At 43.1% G+C, this 20,371-nt stretch overlaps 1 protein-coding gene across 1 annotated transcript in view; it reads right to left on the bottom strand.

The window, feature by feature from the left end:
• The window catches only part of NFATC4 (nuclear factor of activated T cells 4), a 339,399-nt gene that overhangs the window by 57,170 nt on the left and 261,858 nt on the right, over positions 1-20,371 (bottom strand). Inside the window, exon 6 of the mRNA XM_086923625.1 lies at positions 3,473-3,613. Within this exon, the coding sequence (XP_086779751.1) occupies positions 3,473-3,613 (141 nt within the window). The remainder of the gene's footprint in view (positions 1-3,472; positions 3,614-20,371) is intronic.

The raw sequence follows: 20,371 nt of genomic DNA on the forward strand, positions 1-20,371 counted from the left end.
ATATATACATTTTTTAGCCTTGTGGTAGAAGTGATGTAACACGATATATTTATTTATTTATTTATTTTAGCGATTTCTACAGCGCCTGGTGACCCAAGGGTATCCCCGCGCTATGTAACTTGAACCTATTGAGACGGGAGATAGTCGAAGGGTGTTACTTGGGAAACAGATGGGTCTTAAGTTTTTTTCGGAACGCAAGGAAATTGGATTCCAATCTGAGGGCCAGAGGGAGTGCGTTCCAGCCTTTGGCCGCCTGAACGGAGAATTGACGGCCTCCCGTACGGACTTTTTTGAATCTGGGAATGTGAACTCGGTTCTCATTTTGCGATCGTAGCACTCTAGTTGCTGTATAGGGTGTAATCATGTTGCTGAGGATCGCTGGGCCTGAACCGTTGTAGAGCTTGTGTGTGATACACATTGCTTTAAAGTGCACCCTTTGGCGAACAGGGAGCCAGTGCAGGCTTTTAAGGGCTGGCTTGGCAGATGTTCTGGAGGGGGTGTTGGTGATATATGGCAAACAATATGGAAGAACAACCTGATGGAATAAAAAATATTTATTTTAGAATAGCAGCACCTTTAGGGGTCGGGTGGGGCTTAGAGGGGTACTCATTTTCACAGACTTTTGGGTACACTGCTGGCTGGCAATGCTAGGGATACACTAGTTAGGGAGGTAAAGAGATGGTCTAAATAAATGTGTTAAATCTCAGGTTGGTGGCTCCTGTAGGTCACATCGTCATAATAATAATAATAACAAAATTGGAAGGCAGTGAAGATTGCGTAGATGCAGAGAGACATGATGCTTGAACGGGATATGTTTGATCAGTCTCGCAGCCGCATTCTGCACCATCTGTAGCCGCTGGATTGCATACTTCGGCAGACCAAGATATAGGTCGTTAGCGTAGTCCAGTCTTAAAGTTACAGTAGCATGGACTACTACTTACGGCAATCTGCTGGCAGCAAATCCAGAAAATTTCGAAGATTTCTAAGTTTGTTTAAGCACCCCATTGTTACCTGTTGAATATGAGCTAAGAAAGAAAGGCCATCATCACATCTTACTCCCAAGTTTTTAGCACTAGTGCTGGGGAGCGGTGGGGACCCCATTTCGGTGGGCCACCATAGATCAGACGCAGGCACTTGACCTTTTCCAAAGAAGATCACCTCAGATTTCCCTGCATTTAGTTTTAGTTTATTCGTGTTCATCCAAATAGCAATATCACAAAGATAGCCCTTAAAATTGCCAAAGGCTTCCTCTGACTGCTCCTTGTAGAAAAAGACCAACTGTGTGTCATCTGCGTACGTAATCGCTTTGACACCTCAGTTTGCTATTAGGGTAAAAAGAGGGGCCAGATAGATATTAAAAAGCAGGGGCTTAGGGTTGAGCCCTGAGGGACGCCACACCAAAGAGCTTTGGGTTTAGATGTAAAAGGGCGGAGAGCAACCTTCTGGGAACGGTTGCACAAATAAGACCGCGTCCAGGCCAACGCCTTACCACCTAGGCCAATGCTTTCCAATCTCTGCAGCAATCTGGCATGATCGACCGTATTGAAAGCTGAGGATAGATCCAGGAGCACCAGCATTGCTGATGCCCCTGAACCTAGTGCCCACCTCACTGACTCTGCAACCTCCATGAGAGCAGTCTCAGTGCTGAAACCAGGCCGAAAGCCCGACTGTGTTTCATGCAGGATGGCATTGCTTTCAATGAAATGGTTCAGTTGGTGTTGAACCAGTTTCTCCAGCATTTTGCCTGGCGCAGGTAGAAGCAAAACAGGCCTGAGATTGCTAAAATCATCAATGGCTCCATTGGATTTTTTTCTTAAGGGGAATCAGTGATCAGTGTGGCTTGCTTCCAAGCATCAGGAAAAACTCTGGTAGCAAGGGATGTGTTCCAGATGTTGGTGAGTGTATCTGACAGAATCAGAGATATACTTTACCATAGTTTGGGTGGGCATGGATCATCAGGGGCCCCTGATTTGCACTTTTTGATCTCAGCCAGAGCCTCGTGCTGAGAGATAGGGGAGAAGCGGGCAAGGGACGGGACCAACCTAGTGACCAGAGTGAGGTCTGGCTTCTCTGTCCCGACCGAGACGGAGAAAGTGTCATATACCTTTAAAATTTTGTTTTTGAAAAAATTGGAAATATCTTCGCACAAAACTGGTGTCGAGGTAGCTTCCATCTCAATTGCTCTAGGCTTGAAAAAGGAATGAACTACTTTAAAGACTTCTATACTTGGCTGATCTGCTTTCTGAATGCAGGAGGCAATAAAATTGCCTTTTGCCATTTTCATAGATTTAAGAAGATTTTTTTTCAAGGCATTTTTATAGCACAACTTTGCTGTGTCTCAATACTTATGTCTCCACGGACGTTCCAGTCTCTTGCATCTCCTTTTCTCTTCAGTAAGTGCCTCTGAAAACCAGGGTGCTGTTGGAGATAGTCTGCGTGATATCACCAGTTTGGCTGGAGCGACAGTATCCACCGCCGAAGCGATCCATTGGTAAAATGCCAGGGCGTCTTCATTCTGGTCTGAAGTGAGGCCAGGTGGGACTCTTTCTAGGATAGGACCTAAAGTTTCAGCAGTTAAATTATTCCACTTTCTCTTCATAATGGATCGCTTGCCTCTGGCAATGCTGAAATTGGCCATTTTAGCTGAGAAAGGGGCCAAATAATGGTCTAACCAGACCAGTGGTTGCGGCACCTCTGCTGTGATATCCTGGATATTAGAAAAAATTAAGTCTAAAGTGGGGCCTGCCCTGTGACGGGGGTCCCGAGATTATTTGTACTAAATTAGCAGCTTTTAGTGAGGCAATAAATTGGGATGCTTGAGGGCAATTGGAATCTTTAACATGGAAATTAAAATCCCCCAGAGCCAAAAAATGTGCATGAGCTAATGAGTGTTGTACAATATAGTTGCAGAGATCAAGAGTGATAGCAGCTCCACAGTCCGGTGGCCTATATAAACAGACCTGTTAAAGACACCCTCTGGTTCATTTGGAGGCAAAAATAGAGCCCCTCTATTCCCTGTTTGTCAAGGGGTCTAGAGGAGGTCAGAGCATATAGTTCTTTATAGATAACGGCCACCCCGCCTCCTTTTTTGTTGCCTACCCTGTTTGAGAAGCCCATTTTAAAGCCCGGAGGAATGGCTAGAGTTATGGATGCCATAGTATCTTCATTCAGCCAGGTTTCAGTAAGAAACAGCGCGTCCCATGATGATTCCGCCAGAGTCTGCCAGATATCATCAGCATGCCTAGGGAGGGATCTACAGCTCACAAGCCCAGCTCGAAATGGCTCGCAATGTTCTATCGTTGTGGTCTTCTTTGGGTGCTCTGCCTCCGTAGTAGTTTGTATAGTGGGAGATGTTGTGTCATCCCACCATCAACTTGTGGGATCATCACTAGGTTGTAGAAGAAGCATATTACCCTTGAGCGGGACAGCTCTGATTATTAATTTAATCGGAAGATAGCTACAGAATACATACCAGGACCTTTCTCCAGGAAGATGACCTTTGACTCAGGAAGGAAATTGGAGCCAGAAAGGACCAGTTCTTCCCTCCCATTGACAGAGCAGGCAGTGATGTTGTAGCTCTCCACTTGGGGCAGCTCCTGAGCAGAGCGCTGAGCTGCATGAGAAGAGGAAAGGAACAAAAGAAACACAAATAGGATCCTTAGTAATCCAGGACAATAAACATTTCTCCGTGTTTACCAACAAGTTAGCTAGAATGGATTAATCTGGGATTATTAAGTAGGTAGTTCATGAAAAAGCATAAGACTAATAGTCAGTGAGAAAACCATCAATACAAGATTCCAATACATTAGAACATGTAGTTTGGCACTGGGAGTAATGTGGCTATAGGTTCAGTGCACTCTTTGTTCTGTTGGTGCTATCACCCCCTAGAGTTGATGTATTGTAAATGCATAACAAGTTCACTGTAATGTAGAAATCATTGCCCATTAAAATGGAGCTACAACAAGAGGGTTGTGGATAGAGGATTCTTTTTTCGCAAATGGTGGATTCTTTCACCAAAGACATCAATTTGGCAGCAGAGTGTTACTTTCCAAGGAACAAAGACATAGCATGGATTTCTTTGGCCATGTGCGAAGATGGTTCATATCCTTTCCAACAAATAATCACCAATTGGTAAAGGTTGGAAAGTTAACTGCTGGAAATGATCCCCTGACGTCTGGGGTTTCAGGGCTCAGTCTTACCCCTAGATTCATCAAAGTAACGTTTTGCTAGTCCTTAATAGCGAATTTTAAGGAATCACTATTAAAGACTCGCAAAACGGGATGCACGTAGAAATCACAATATTTTATGCGATTTCTACAGCTTCCTTATTTGCGATTCGCTAATTTCTAATCGCAAATAAGGAATGGCTTTCCCATTCATTCCTATGGGCCTAAAGGCCCATAGGAATGAATGGGGAGTCATTCCTTATTTGCGATTTGCGTTTTTTGCGAAATTGGGTAGGGGCGATCGCCTCCCCATGGGAAGTGGCTATATCAGCCAGATTACGACTGGTCCAGCTCAAAATACAGCACTGTGTCTACATGACAGAACCATGTCTACTGAGAATGGGGAGGGCGGAGGATAGTAACTGTAGGAGAGGCTGTGGAGGTCAAGGCACATTCCTGCACATCCTCTGTTAATGTCCACATATCCAGAGATATTGGAAGAAAACACATGACATACTTAGTGAGGTGCTCACGCTTGCTATTCCCTTGGAGGCCAGGTGATGTCTCCTGAATGTGTGTGAGCGAACAGATCTTAACAATAAATGCATTACATGGGTTACACTGGGACTGATGGCGGTAAAGAGGAATATTGCCCAGATGTGGGGGGCTACAAAGGCACCGGTTGCGTCAGCTTCAAAGAGAGACATGGATTGGTGTATGTTCCGAGAAAAGACAGTGTATGTAGCGAGGGGATGCCCTAAAAAGTGGTCTAACATTTGGAATGATTGGAATGGGTATCGTGGTATTATCTGTGCTCCCCCAGCTGTCACACCCCAGGAGGATCTCTCATCGCCATGATAACTGTTACCAACTAGTAAAATTAGATCTCACATGTAACTGATCATGATTGTATTACGTCTATAGAATGCCATGCAATATTGTACCTTGTAATGTCGATTCCTACTGTTCAATAAAAGGGATTTAAAAAAAAATAAAGTAGCTTGAAACCTTGAGGTCATTTCTAAATAAGCACATGGCCACATCTTTCTTTTAACAATAAGGGATTGCTGTGTTTACTGTACAATATTATTGTCAGGCAGCACATAGCAGAGCATAATAATGAGCAGTGCTTAGTCATTTATGGGCCAGGCTGGGTCCCAGAGGATATGAACTGAAGTATTTAACTATTAAGTAAAAGTTCTTATCCACTCAATATTGGAAGAGGAAGAATGCCTTGAATAACGCCTGTGATGCTGGGACTTATGGCGCATTCTGGAGCACAAGCCCTGGCGGTGCTACAGGAGGCACTGGTGCTGGAAGAGGGGAAAGTGGAGGAGGCGGCGGAGTTGGTGGTGTAGGAGGAAGAGACGGTGGAGGAGTAAACAGAGGATCTGGAAGTACTATCGGGGAGGTAGGAGAGTAGGCCCTTGAGTACTCTGAATCAGGTAAGAATTCGATTTGCATCTTCTTTCTCTTTGTTTCTTCTGAGGGATTTTGACATCAACGGAGACCTTCTCCTCGACCGTGTTCTCCTTCAATGCCTCGACGTTGAACCACTCCTCATAGTCGATTGATCTCCTCGCCATTGAAACGCTCCTTGACGATGATCTTGCAGAGCGCGTCAACTGAGCTTATCTACCTTGTCTCAACATCAATCTGCATCTCTTCTATCGATGATGATCCAGTCCTCTACGGCGAGCAAGTCGGTGCCATACGTGGTCGCAACGTCGAATCCCTCGACATTGTCCAGGCATGCTGTTATCTGACTAGCCATCTTTTTGGGCGTTTCACGGCCCTCAGAGGCAGATGTAAGAGCCCTGGTAGAGGACTGATCCTCTCCTCGCTCTGAGGTTTCTCCTGCCTGCGCCATTCTTCCATGCCGTGAAGGCAAATTTTCTCTCTCTCCCTCAGCGTGCGGCGAGAAAACTTCTTGCAGTGTTGGCACTGCTCAGGAACATGCGTAAATGGAAGGCAGAGAATACAGACATTGTGAGGGTCTCATATGGCCCCCTCTCTCCCACAGGCAGGGCACTTATCGAACAGAGAAGGCATAATTCTGGACAAAATGACTCAAAATTCTGTTAGAAAAGGTTTAAAAAGTGAGAGAATGATGAAAGACGTTGAGTGAAACGAAAATAAAACAAGATTCCACTAGTGAATTTTGAAGAAAAAAACTTCTAAAAGGCTGGAAAAAAGAACCGAGGCAACTGCCACCTGCTAGGCATGATGGGATACTGGTCTTTAAAGAAGCAGACACTGTTTTAAAACTCACATAATGGCAGTCTACAGGGCTATACTGTCCTTCTTTTATTCATATTCTACCTTTACAAAAAAGGGGTTGTGAAAATTTTGCTTGAAAATTACATATTTTCACTGGTATTTTAACCCTTTTGTAAATGCAATTTGAATTATTTTTCCAATGTAGCCTGCTTTCTAGGCTGCACATTCTGTTGTTTCTTAAGTGTTTCTGCAGGCCTACCTGAAGAAAGGAGGATTTCGACACTTAAGAAGAAATTCTATGAAGAAGCGCTCCGGCAAACCCACATGCGGGCAAAACTATACAACCGCTTATACTTCAATGGAAGAGAACTACAATTCATAATGTGAATGAAAAAGGTTTGGAAGAAATAGATTGTGAACGTCTCCAACCATAGTAATCAAAAGGTATTAATGGGGTATAATGAATAAGAGTGATACTAAGAGAGGTGTTATGCCTCTAATACAAAACATATTTGTAAAGAAGGCATTTTTCTAGCTGACTTGTCCAAATTAGTGATTTGCTAAACACAACAGAGCATGCAAATGCTGACAGGTTATCTATAAAAGAAATAAAATATATTTTGGATTTTATTTATTTAAACTTGACTTTGCTATCTGAGAGTTCTACTCAACCCAAAAGAAAGTTCTAACAATTGCAATAACAAAGTGTCTAAAATACCATTTATCTACTCCCACTAAAACATACACCCAAGGTTCATACTCATTTTCCTTGCATGAGGGATCACACAGACAGCTCTTCAATTCTCAAACGACTGCCAACATCAAAGTCAAAACTCCTGAAAATACTTATTTGCTCCAAATCACTATAACAAAGCTTGCTAAAATCCATTCAATGCTCAAAGGCAAGATATAGGTTTCCATTTTTAACAATGGCAAATTATGATTCAAATGTCAAATGACATTCACACTCAGTTCGACCAATTCAAGTTCCTCCTCCACTCACAGAAGCTGATTTTCAGCATCATCCACTGTCCCTCCTTCCCTTTCACTGCCTCCTACTCATGCTCCCATCTATCACTACTCTCCAATCCCTTCCACCTTTCCACTTTTCTTGAGAGAATACACACAGGGACCCACCAAGCACTCCCTAAGTCAAGGAACAAACAAGTTCAGCTTCCAATCAAAACATGTGGCTCAAGGAGTTAATCCTTGAGGAGGCATCTCTCAGTTAGGACCACTTTTACCACTGATTTGTCATCATTATTGTAGAAGCACTCTACCACTGGTACCTACACAAGTCCTATTCTGGATTACATTCTCTCAATCCATAGCTTGATCTTTGAAAATTAATACCCCAGTATCACTCTTAAACTCCACTGCATAGGCACAACCTGAACACTAATTGACCACTTTTTCCAATTACTATGCATCCTCCAAAATCGATTAACATTCACGCACAACAGTATCTCGAATTATAGCAGAATAACTAAACTCTCTTCTGCCTGAATTGAAAACCATTACTAGCTCCATTACAAACATGAGTAACACAATGTCTTTGCTTGAAAACCGGTACTGAATCTTCCCCACTCTCCTGCTCATACGACTTTTATTCTGGTTATTGCAAGGCCATATGTAACCCACTCTCCAAAAGACAGAATGAAGTGTTATTAGAGAATAACATCAAAGAACTGCTCACATCTCACTACACTAACGCTGTGCCTAGCAGGTCTCCAAATTCTCAGTCATCTAGAAAGGGAGAAATTGGTAGGTACAGTAGCATAACAGAAACAGTGTGAATTCAATCTCATTCTGATTCCGATCTACTCTGACTCCACCCAATAAATGGATCTTGCTCTTCCAGATGCCTGCTCTACATCTGTAGGTCAGTAGCCAAAGGATCTGACTTAAAATCACGCATATGAAATAGACCAGAACCCCTGACTTACTATTCTTGATAGAAACGTAGCTTGCAAATGCCTCACAGCCAGTTCTTGACCATTTCATTCCTCTGGATCTGGAATCATTTTCCTACGATAGGAAATTAGGTGGCGGCGCTAGGTGGTGTGTTCATCAAGACACCAACATTAGAAAGGAAGCCCATGATATCCCACATCGTTTACTCCAGATGCAAATCTTTTATTCATTGACACGTGAAAAAACTTACTGAAGAACATACAGTTCCATCCCAAAATAACATCTACCTGGGGTATTTCTGTGCACATTTCGGTGAAACAAATGATACAACTCTATCTTACTTGTCTCTGTTTCTGATCAACCGTCACCTATTTCTCAACACCCACATATGAAAAGGGATTGATCCTTGACCTCCTATTCTTCGAAAAATGCAGGATAGAGATCCAAACCTAAGGTACATAGACTTGACACACTACTTCCTCCAGCACCACCCGGGACACCAAATAATCCACAAGAGGACAAGCAAAAAGCAGAGACCTGGGTCCAAAAACAAATTACCCAATTGTTTACAAAAGAATAGAACTCTTAGTGCTACTGAGCCTATGGTGCCAAAATCTTTCAAAGCAAAATCTTGAATCTCTATCAAATAGGCATAACAAATACAAAAACACTTCTTTGAAACTGAGGCAACCTTCTACAGAATGAAGATCAACGTAGCAAAAAACTAACCTAATATGCTATTCGATATGGTCAAAAAGACTAAAAACTGCCCAACCTCACTTGATACCTCAAACACTGAAGAGATCAGTGGGAAAATGTCATATTTCTTCAACAAAGTAAAAAAGGGTTGATCTATCTTTTCCATCTCCACAATGAAAATAAGCTGTAAGAAATTGGGTTACTGGTTGAGGAGGGTGAAACCCTTCCTCCTCAAGCAGCAACCACAATTCCTCTCATGCTGAAGTCACAACAAACCCTAAATTAACCTGTAGTCAACCCTCAGGTAGCTTGGCACAGAGCAGACATACTTAACTAACAGTCAATGTGTAAAGTAGTTGTGCAACACTTCAAAAAGTAACAAAGTGAAAACACACCACATAAGGAGCCCACAGCAGAGTAGCACAAATAGAATATTTTTTTATAAATAAAACAAGACTAAAAGGATAAAAATCCAATCAGTAGATCTGGAGATATTACATTTTAAAGATGTCAGTAAAAATAGTGTCAAAAGGCATAAAGCTATAACTGTGAATATCTGGTGATACAGGACTAGGACAAATTCACAAGTGCAGGTCAACCACAATGGAGCAGGGTCCGGCTACCGGGACCCAGTTAGGCCCGCGAAACAGAATACCTTAAATCCAGGTGTGCGGAGTGTTGCAAGGATCTGCGTCGACAATGCGGTGCACTGCCAAAGCGATGCGTCGGTTCTAAGATGCTGTGAGGCTGAAGTGAGAGATCCTGTGGCATCACTGAGGATCCCAACAATGGGGACTTGCAATGCAAAGTCCTGTGTTGAGGGTGGATTACACAGTCGGGCAATGCATGGGTTCCGAGGAGCTGCAAGGCTGCATTGAGGAGTCCAGTGTCATCGAGGTTGCCGTTGATGAAAGGTGTGAGGACCTGAGCTGAGGATGCATCGCACAGCGGCCGTTCTGATGAGGCAATGGGCAATGTTGGAGGTCTTTGTGATGGTTTCAATCCACGTACCAGTGACAATGTGTTGATTCATTTCAGGGTTGCGCTGTGCAGCAGAGGAAATGTTTTGGTTCTACTGGATCCATAGAGGCTGGTAGAGGAAGCCTGTCGGGTTCCTGAGGCTTCCGATCAGGTAGACAGCCAACTAGCCCTTGGAGTCACTGAGAGGTTCTGGGTTCAAGAAATACAGGTCCAGTCCTTTCCACCCAAGCAAGAGGGTAGCAGGTAAGCACAGCAAGGCAGCAGTCCAGCAAGGCAGCAGTCCAGCAAGGCAATAGTCCAGCAAGGCAATAGTCCAGCATGTCAGCAGTCTAGAACAGTGGCAGTCATTCAGTAACAAAGCAGTCCTTCTTCCTGGCAGAGTAACTGCAGGTTCAGAAGTGTACTGATGAATTGGTGTCAGAGGTCCAGTATCTATACCCAGCTGTGCCTTTGAAGTTGGAGAGAAGCTTCTAGCAGTTTCCCTTTGAAGTCCCCAGGCATCCTGCCTTCCCTGTCTTGGCTCCAGACTAACTAGAGGGGGTATGTAGCCCTATGTGTGACGGCAGGACACAGCCTATTCTGGTGTAAGTAGGGCTGCGCTCAGCTCTGTCCATCCAACATGGCATTGATGGCCCATGCAGGCACATCTAAGTTCTCTATTGTGTGTGGCTGACTAGGAGGAATACACAAACCCTCATCTTTCAGCTACACCTACCTATGCGACCCAAAGATAGGCTACAGGCACTAAATGGCTAAGGCAGGAAAATGCCAACTTTATAAAAGTTTTTGGGAAAAACAGATGCCAACCCCACCACTTCTCAAATGCTCTCTACTACGAGCAAACAAATCCAAATGAATTTCAGATTTGTTCGGTATATTTATTTTTACCTTTTACTTTAGAAATTTCAACATATAAGCTCAGACGGATTGTCTGAGAAAGACACTCAACATGTAACAACTACTATACAACAATGCAACAAAAAGGAATATAAATCACAGGAAAAGTTACAAAACACACAATTATATAATACACCTTTCGGATAGTGAGTGGTCGTATTGGAACATTCTTTAAACCAATGAATCTCTGCACATATTGGAACATTCAATAAACCAAAATCAGTATATCAACTCAATGAAAGAGACACGTTCAAGGAAAACAATGGAAGAATATAAACAAATTAATCAGTAAGACTCAGTAATAAATTCTGTATCCTTCGCATATTCTTCCAATGATGCCGACGCGTTTCGAGTCCGTGAGTCAGGTTGACGGACTCTCATCAGGGCTCAATCAATGTAGTTCTAAAAGGTGTTTATGTTAAAAAGAAAGACAAAAGGAGAGCAACATGTCACCAAACGTTCTCAATACCAGGGTGACTGCCCCCAATGCCCCTCATGGCCCTTTTAGTACCTGACAGTGACTCCGAAGGCCTTATCTCGGGGATCGGTTAGCACCAATGCTTGTAGCGGGACCTTGTTATCTGTAAGATAACATTAAGCTTAGAATGTAAAAAAGCAATGTACTTTAAGTTTGTGCACACGCGGGTGAACCCGCGAAACATAAAGGAAAAAATTCCAGATTCATACCTCGGACAGTAGCAAGTGTTTTCTCCCTGTCCCTCTCTAGTTCAGATATCCTGTGGTTCCTTATTTAACCTGTAAAGTGCGAACCAAAGTCGCCACATTAGATTTTACACCGGCTCACGCATTTAAAGTAACATAATGACTCAGCGATCATAAATTTTAAAACGCATACCTGGAGACAAGACGTTTTCTCAACGGTCTCAGGTTTCAGGCATGCTGGTCGATCTGGCAAGGGGGCAAAGAGCGTAGCATAGTTTTAGAGCCTGCTCAAACCCAGACTGTTTGCGCTAAAGACTACAGCGGGATAGATTCGTGTGCAAGTTACCTTTGCTTGCGCGTCTTGGAATCGCGATCAAGCTGCTGTCAATTCATACACCAAGGTAAAGCGGTATCCGGGTTGAACCGCACTGTTTCCTATTCCTCAGCTTACAGCCTGTCAAACAAAAACGGGAGACTTGTAAGTTGTCAGCTCCGTTTACGAATACCAGATAAACCGCCAGCTATTTTGCGGAGCACTCACCGATTCAGTAGGCGCTCCGTCGTGCAACTGCCAGGTTCAATTCAGAAACAACAACGCCATCTTTAGGGCGGGGATATGAACAATCAATAGGCGCATGGAACTCTGGGACATGTAGTTCAAAACAGGTAGAGCAACATTTAGAAGTAAAAGGATTAAAGCCTTGATACCTCGGACATGCTATTAAGTCCAGTTTGGGCACTATTGAATCTCATGATCAAGTAGGCTTCCTTGCGCAGCAGGGTTTCCTCAATATCGACACGACCTTTTTTGGTGGACATTGTGTACAATACTGTCCAAGAAAAGTCAGTTTCTGCATGTGATTTATCAACAAAGTGTTGGACCATTGGCGCGCTGAGCACTTTATTTTTAATACAGGATCGATGTTGTGTTATCCTAGTGTTCACTTGCTGGTTAGTCTTCCCTATATAAAGTTTAGGGCAACCACAGATGATGGCGTACACAACATTTTTGGTCCTACAATTAGAGAACCCTTTGTTAGTCCATTTCACTTGCTTATGTTGGAATTCACAGCCCTCCAGACAGGACCCACAGGACACACAATTCCCACACTTGTGGTGCCCCTCAACAGGTTTAAGACCCCATTTGGATAGAAGGTCTTGTTTGGGTCTGGGTGTGGCAATGTCGGCACGTACTAGGTGTTGGCCGATACTCCTATTTCTTCTGTAGGCAAAAATGGGACTAGGAAAGGGGCACTCCAGTTCTTCCAACAGATGCCAATTCTTTAGGACCATTTGTCTGACCCGATGTGTATCTGGCCCAAAAGTCGGGACGCACACCATTTGTTCAAGATCTCGTTTTGTTTTATTCTGCAGTAAACATTCCCTTGGCGTGTAGCGAGCCCTTTTATACGAGTGTTTTAACATCTTCTTGGGGTACCCACGGGTGATCATCTCATCACAGAACTTGTCCGCGTGGTGGTCAAAGTCCTCCAGACTTGAGCAATTTCTGCGGATCCGGAGTAATTGTCCGTAAGGTAAATTGCTTTTCAAGTTCCGTGGATGAGCACTCCGGTGGTGGAGGATGGTGTTTTTGTCTGTCTTTTTGCGGTAGAGAGAAGATTTGAGGTGCCCCTCTGAACAAGTGATTTGGACGTCTAGAAACGTCATGACAGTTTTACTCTGTTCAAGGGAGAATTTAATGTCCTGATGTTTAATATTAAGCCACTGGTGGAAGGACATCAACTCGGTGTGGCTCCCCTGCCACAGGAGCCACACGTCGTCGATGTACCGTAGCCATTGCTTAATGTGTTTCTGAAAGGGATTATTATTTTCAATGAACATTTGTTCATATTGCGCCATATACAAAATGGCTACCTCCGGAGCATAGGGACAGCCCATGGCCGTACCTTTGATTTGCATATAAAATTGATCATTAAATCGGAAATAGTTCTTTTTTAATGTCAATTCTGCCAATTGTACAATAAATTTGGTCGGTACTCTATGCGGTCTCTCTCTGGTGTCCAAATACATCTCTATCACCTCAAGCGCCTCGTCTTGAGGGATCTGTGTATATAAGGACGTCACGTCCATTGTGACCATGATTTCAGATTCAGGATCAAATTCCATCCCCTCCACTTTTACTAGGAAATCGGTAGTATCCTTTAGATAGGACCTTACTCCACTGACAAAAGGTTTTAAAAAGAAATCAATGTATTTGGAGATAGGCTCCAAACACGAATCACACCCCGAGACTATTGGTCGGCCCGGGGGATCAGTCAGGTTTTTGTAGATTTTTGGGAGAAGGTACAACACTAGGGTTCGAGGGAACTTCTTCACAAGATATTCACTTTCCTTTTCACCTACAAACCCACTGTCTTTACCCTCCTGAATCAATTGCATTATCATTCCCTGAATTTCCTTAACTGGGTCTCCCTGCAGTTTCCTATACCATGTCACATTATCAACCTGCAATTGGCCTTCCATTATGTATTTCTCTTTGGGCCACAGTACCACGGCCCCGCCTTTATCGGCTGGTTTTATCAGGACGGAATGGTCCTCTTGTAAGTTCCTGAGTGCTTGTCTTTGTCCTTTGCTCACATTGGATTGGACATACTTTTTGTTTTTCTCAAATTTGTTGATGGAGGACAATAGTACTTGCTCATATGCAAGGATTTGCTTAGGAATGTTTTGGTTTGGAATGAAATTCGACTTATTTCTCAGACCAGTTGTTTCAATGTTTAAGCTAGGTGGCTGGTTTGCAAAGAATGCTCGCAGTCGTATCTTGCGGCAAAAAGCAATCATCTCCATCTTAAGTTTGGTGTAATCAGTTTGTTGGCTGGGAACAAATTTGAGCCCCAAATTAAGCACAGATTCCTCGTCATGAGTAAGTTGTTTAGCAGATAAATTTACAATGTTAGTTGCAGCCGCTATGATTGATAGTGGTTAGGTGGTGGCCGAGGAATAGGAAACAGTGCGGTTCAACCCGGATACCGCTTTACCTTGGTGTATGAATTGACAGCAGCTTGATCGCGATTCCAAGACGCGCAAGCAAAGGTAACTTGCACACGAATCTATCCCGCTGTAGTCTTTAGCGCAAACAGTCTGGGTTTGAGCAGGCTCTAAAACTATGCTACGCTCTTTGCCCCCTTGCCAGATCGACCAGCATGCCTGAAACCTGAGACCGTTGAGAAAACGTCTTGTCTCCAGGTATGCGTTTTAAAATTTATGATCGCGGAGTCATTATGTTACTTTAAATGCGTGAGCCGGTGTAAAATCTAATGTGGCGACTTTGGTTCGCACTTTACAGGTTAAATAAGGAACCACAGGATATCTGAACTAGAGAGGGACAGGGAGAAAACACTTGCTACTGTCCGAGGTATGAATCTGGAATTTTTTCCTTTATGTTTCGCGGGTTCACCCGCGTGTGCACAAACTTAAAGTACATTGCTTTTTTACATTCTAAGCTTAATGTTATCTTACAGATAACAAGGTCCCGCTACAAGCATTGGTGCTAACAGATCCCCGAGATAAGGCCTTCGGAGTCACTGTCAGGTACTAAAAGGGCCATGAGGGGCATTGGGGGCAGTCACCCTGGTATTGAGAACGTTTGGTGACATGTTGCTCTCCTTTTGTCTTTCTTTTTAACATAAACACCTTTTAGAACTACATTGATTGAGCCCTGATGAGAGTCCGTCAACCTGACTCACGGACTCGAAACGCGTCGGCATCATTGGAAGAATATGCGAAGGATACAGAATTTATTTCTGAGTCTTACTGATTAATTTGTTTATATTCTTCCATTGTTTTCCTTGAACGTGTCTCTTTCATTGAGTTGATATACTGATTTTGGTTTATTGAATGTTCCAATATGTGCAGAGATTCATTGGTTTATTGAATGTTCCAATACGACCACTCACTATCCGAAAGGTGTATTATTTAATTGTGTGTTTTGTAACTTTTCCTGTGATTTATATTCCTTTTTGTTGCATTGTTGTATAGTAGTTGTTACATGTTGAGTGTCTTTCTCAGACAATCCGTCTGAGCTTATATGTTGAAATTTCTAAAGTAAAAGGTAAAAATAAATATACCGAACAAATCTGAAATTCATTTTGATTTGTTTGCTCGTAGTAGAGAGCATTTGAGAAGTGGTGGGGTTGGCATCTGTTTTTCCCAAAAATTTTGTATGGTCCAGCCTACCCTACGTCCCGGGACCTACCTCCTTAACTACACAAAGTTTAGGGCGGGTGTAATCACCCGCGAGAGTAAAAAGGGCGCTTGAGTCATTCTGTCTTGTTATTAATTTTTCTACTACTCGGAGGAAGGACTCTCTGTCCTTCATTAGGGGATGTCTGAGAAGGACACTCTTTCATTTTCTGAGAGCCATATTAAATCTTTATGTGAGTCAGACCCCTTCCCCGACGTTGCCCTCAGCACCTCGGCACAACAACAGAACGAGTCCGACAAACTAACGAGACTTAGCAAAAAACACATCAGAACAGAATTACATGGGCATTTTTTATTGAAGCACCTAAGGGGAGGGACAATCCCCTGGGGTCTTCAAATGAAAAATGTCCCGGTGATATTCACTGACGACGCTGAGTATAAGAAAGGATTCAGTTGTATTAACACCAAATGCAGTCGGGACCTTATGGTCCACACCATTGAGACCGCACAACGCTTGTGTCAGAAGGAATTAGAAGAGATTCAAGAACTTACCAAAAGCATTTTGGACAGTACTGTGGTTCCTGATGCTAGAACATTGATTGAAAAAATAGAAAAGGACATTCTGGCCTTTCGGGATATTACGATTAACAACAAAACCTCACAATACGAGAAAGACGCCAAATCCTTCAGTTTAGAAAAGGCATATCCTTTCCTGAAGGACGACTATTATACTCAGGCTGACTCGCGTGGAGCACTTTATAAATTTCAGGGCCGGTCACAGAATCGTTTCAAGACCTTCTCAGAAACATCCTCCTCATCTGACGCCTCTGGGTCTGATCAAAAGGGCAATCCTAACAAAAAGCAGGTTTCTTTTTTAGACAAAAACCAACAGGGCAAGACAAGATACAAAGTCCCGTGGGAAATGCGCACGCGCAGGAACCACTATCAATCATAGCGGCTGCAACTAACATTGTAAATTTATCTGCTAAACAACTTACTCAGGACGAGGAATCTGTGCTTAATTTGGGGCTCAAATTTGTTCCCAGCCAACAAACTGATTACACCAAACTTAAGATGGAGATGATTGCTTTTTGCCGCAAGATACGACTGCGAGCATTCTTTGCAAACCAGCCACCTAGCTTAAACATTGAAACAACTGGTCTGAGAAATAAGTCGAATTTCATTCCAAACCAAAACATTCCTAAGCAAATCCTTGCATATGAGCAAGTACTATTGTCCTCCATCAACAAATTTGAGAAAAACAAAAAGTATGTCCAATCCAATGTGAGCAAAGGACAAAGACAAGCACTCAGGAACTTACAAGAGGACCATTCCGTCCTGATAAAACCAGCCGATAAAGGCGGGGCCGTGGTACTGTGGCCCAAAGAGAAATACCTAATGGAAGGCCAATTGCAGGTTGATAATGTGACATGGTATAGGAAACTGCAGGGAGACCCAGTTAAGGAAATTCAGGGAATGATAATGCAATTGATTCAGGAGGGTAAAGACAGTGGGTTTGTAGGTGAAAAGGAAAGTGAATATCTTGTGAAGAAGTTCCCTCGAACCCCAGTGTTGTACCTTCTCCCAAAAATCCACAAAAACCTGACTGATCCCCCGGGACGACCAATAGTCTCGGGGTGTGATTCGTGTTTGGAGCCTATCTCCAAATACATTGATTTCTTTTTAAAACCTTTTGTCAGTGGAGTAAGGTCCTATCTAAAGGATACTACCGATTTCCTAGTAAAAGTGGAGGGGATGGAATTTGATCCTGAATCTGAAATCATGGTCACAATGGACGTGACGTCCTTATATACACAGATCCCTCAAGACGAGGCGCTTGAGGTGATAGAGATGTATTTGGACACCAGAGAGAGACCGCATAGAGTACCGACCAAATTTATTGTACAATTGGCAGAATTGACATTAAAAAAGAACTATTTCCGATTTAATGATCAATTTTATATGCAAATCAAAGGTACGGCCATGGGCTGTCCCTATGCTCCGGAGGTAGCCATTTTGTATATGGCGCAATATGAACAAATGTTCATTGAAAATAATAATCCCTTTCAGAAACACATTAAGCAATGGCTACGGTACATCGACGACGTGTGGCTCCTGTGGCAGGGGAGCCACACCGAGTTGATGTCCTTCCACCAGTGGCTTAATAATAAACATCAGGACATTAAATTCTCCCTTGAACAGAGTAAAACTGTCATGACGTATCTAGACGTCCAAATCACTTGTTCAGAGGGGCACCTCAAATCTTCTCTCTACCGCAAAAAGACAGACAAAAACACCATCCTCCACCACCGGAGTGCTCATCCACGGAACTTGAAAAGCAATTTACCTTACGGACAATTACTCCGGATCCGCAGAAATTGCTCAAGTCTGGAGGACTTTGACCACCACGCGGACAAGTTCTGTGATGAGATGATCACCCGTGGGTACCCCAAGAAGATGTTAAAACACTCGTATAAAAGGGCTCGCTACACGCCAAGAGAATGTTTACTGCAGAATAAAACAAAACGAGATCTTGAACAAATGGTGTGCGTCACGACTTTTGGGCCAGATACACATCGGGTCAGACAAATGGTCCTAAAGAATTGGCATCTGTTGGAAGAACTGGAGTGCCCCTTTCCTAGGCCCATTTTTGCCTACAGAAGAAATAGGAGTATCGGCCAACACCTAGTACGTGCCGACATTGCCACACCCAGACCCAAACAAGACCTTCTATCCAAATGGGGTCTTAAACCTGTTGAGGGGCACCACAAGTGTGGGAATTGTGTGTCCTGTGGGTCCTGTCTGGAGGGCTGTGAATTCCAACATAAGCAAGTGAAATGGACTAACAAAGGGTTCTCTAATTGTAGGACCAAAAATGTTGTGTACGCCATCATCTGTGGTTGCCCTAAACTTTATATAGGGAAGACTAACCAGCAAGTGAACACTAGGATAACACAACATCGATCCCGTATTAAAAATAAAGTGCTCAGCGCGCCAATGGTCCAACACTTTGTTGATAAATCACATGCAGAAACTGACTTTTCTTGGACAGTATTGTACACAATGCCCACCAAAAAAGGTCTTGTCGATATTGAGGAAACCCTGCTGCGCAAGGAAGCCTACTTGATCATGAGATTCAATAGTGCCCAAACTGGACTTAATAGCATGTCCGAGGTATCAAGGCTTTAATCCTGTTACTTCTAAATGTTGCTCTACCTGTTTTGAACTACATGTCCCAGAGTTCCATGCGCCTATTGATTGTTCATATCCCCGCCCTAAAGATGGCGTTGTTGTTTCTGAATTGAACCTGGCAGTTGCACGACGGAGCGCCTACTGAATCGGTGAGTGCTCCGCAAAATAGCTGGCGGTTTATCTGGTATTCGTAAACGGAGCTGACAACTTACAAGTCTCCCGTTTTTGTTTGACAGGCTGTAAGCCGAGGAATAGGAAACAGTGCGGTTCAACCCGGATACCGCTTTACCTTGGTGTATGAATTGACAGCAGCTTGATCGCGATTCCAAGACGCGCAAGCAAAGGTAACTTGCACACGAATCTATCCCGCTGTAGTCTTTAGCGCAAACAGTCTGGGTTTGAGCAGGCTCTAAAACTATGCTACGCTCTTTGCCCCCTTGCCAGATCGACCAGCATGCCTGAAACCTGAGACCGTTGAGAAAACGTCTTGTCTCCAGGTATGCGTTTTAAAATTTATGATCGCTGAGTCATTATGTTACTTTAAATGCGTGAGCCGGTGTAAAATCTAATGTGGCGACTTTGGTTCGCACTTTACAGGTTAAATAAGGAACCACAGGATATCTGAACTAGAGAGGGACAGGGAGAAAACACTTGCTACTGTCCGAGGTATGAATCTGGAATTTTTTCCTTTATGTTTCGCGGGTTCACCCGCGTGTGCACAAACTTAAAGTACATTGCTTTTTTACATTCTAAGCTTAATGTTATCTTACAGATAACAAGGTCCCGCTACAAGCATTGGTGCTAACAGATCCCCGAGATAAGGCCTTCGGAGTCACTGTCAGGTACTAAAAGGGCCATGAGGGGCATTGGGGGCAGTCACCCTGGTATTGAGAACGTTTGGTGACATGTTGCTCTCCTTTTGTCTTTCTTTTTAACATAAACACCTTTTAGAACTACATTGATTGAGCCCTGATGAGAGTCCGTCAACCTGACTCACGGACTCGAAACGCGTCGGCATCATTGGAAGAATATGCGAAGGATACAGAATTTATTACTGAGTCTTACTGATTAATTTGTTTATATTCTTCCTTTGTTTTCCTTGAACGTGTCTCTTTCATTGAGTTGATATACTGATTTTGGTTTATTGAATGTTCCAATATGTGCAGAGATTCATTGGTTTATTGAATGTTCCAATACGACCACTCACTATCCGAAAGGTGTATTATATAATTGTGTGTTTTGTAACTTTTCCTGTGATTTATATTCCTTTTTGTTGCATTGTTGTATAGTAGTTGTTACATGTTGAGTGTCTTTCTCAGACAATCCGTCTGAGCTTATATGTTGAAATTTCTAAAGTAAAAGGTAAAAATAAATATACCGAACAAATCTGAAATTCATTTTGATTTGTTTGCTCGTAGTAGAGAGCATTTGAGAAGTGGTGGGGTTGGCATCTGTTTTTCCCAAAAATGTTGTAT

Source organism: Lissotriton vulgaris, chromosome 5, assembly GCF_964263255.1.
Source record: "Lissotriton vulgaris chromosome 5, aLisVul1.2, whole genome shotgun sequence".
NCBI classification, from domain to species: Eukaryota; Metazoa; Chordata; class Amphibia; order Caudata; family Salamandridae; genus Lissotriton; species Lissotriton vulgaris.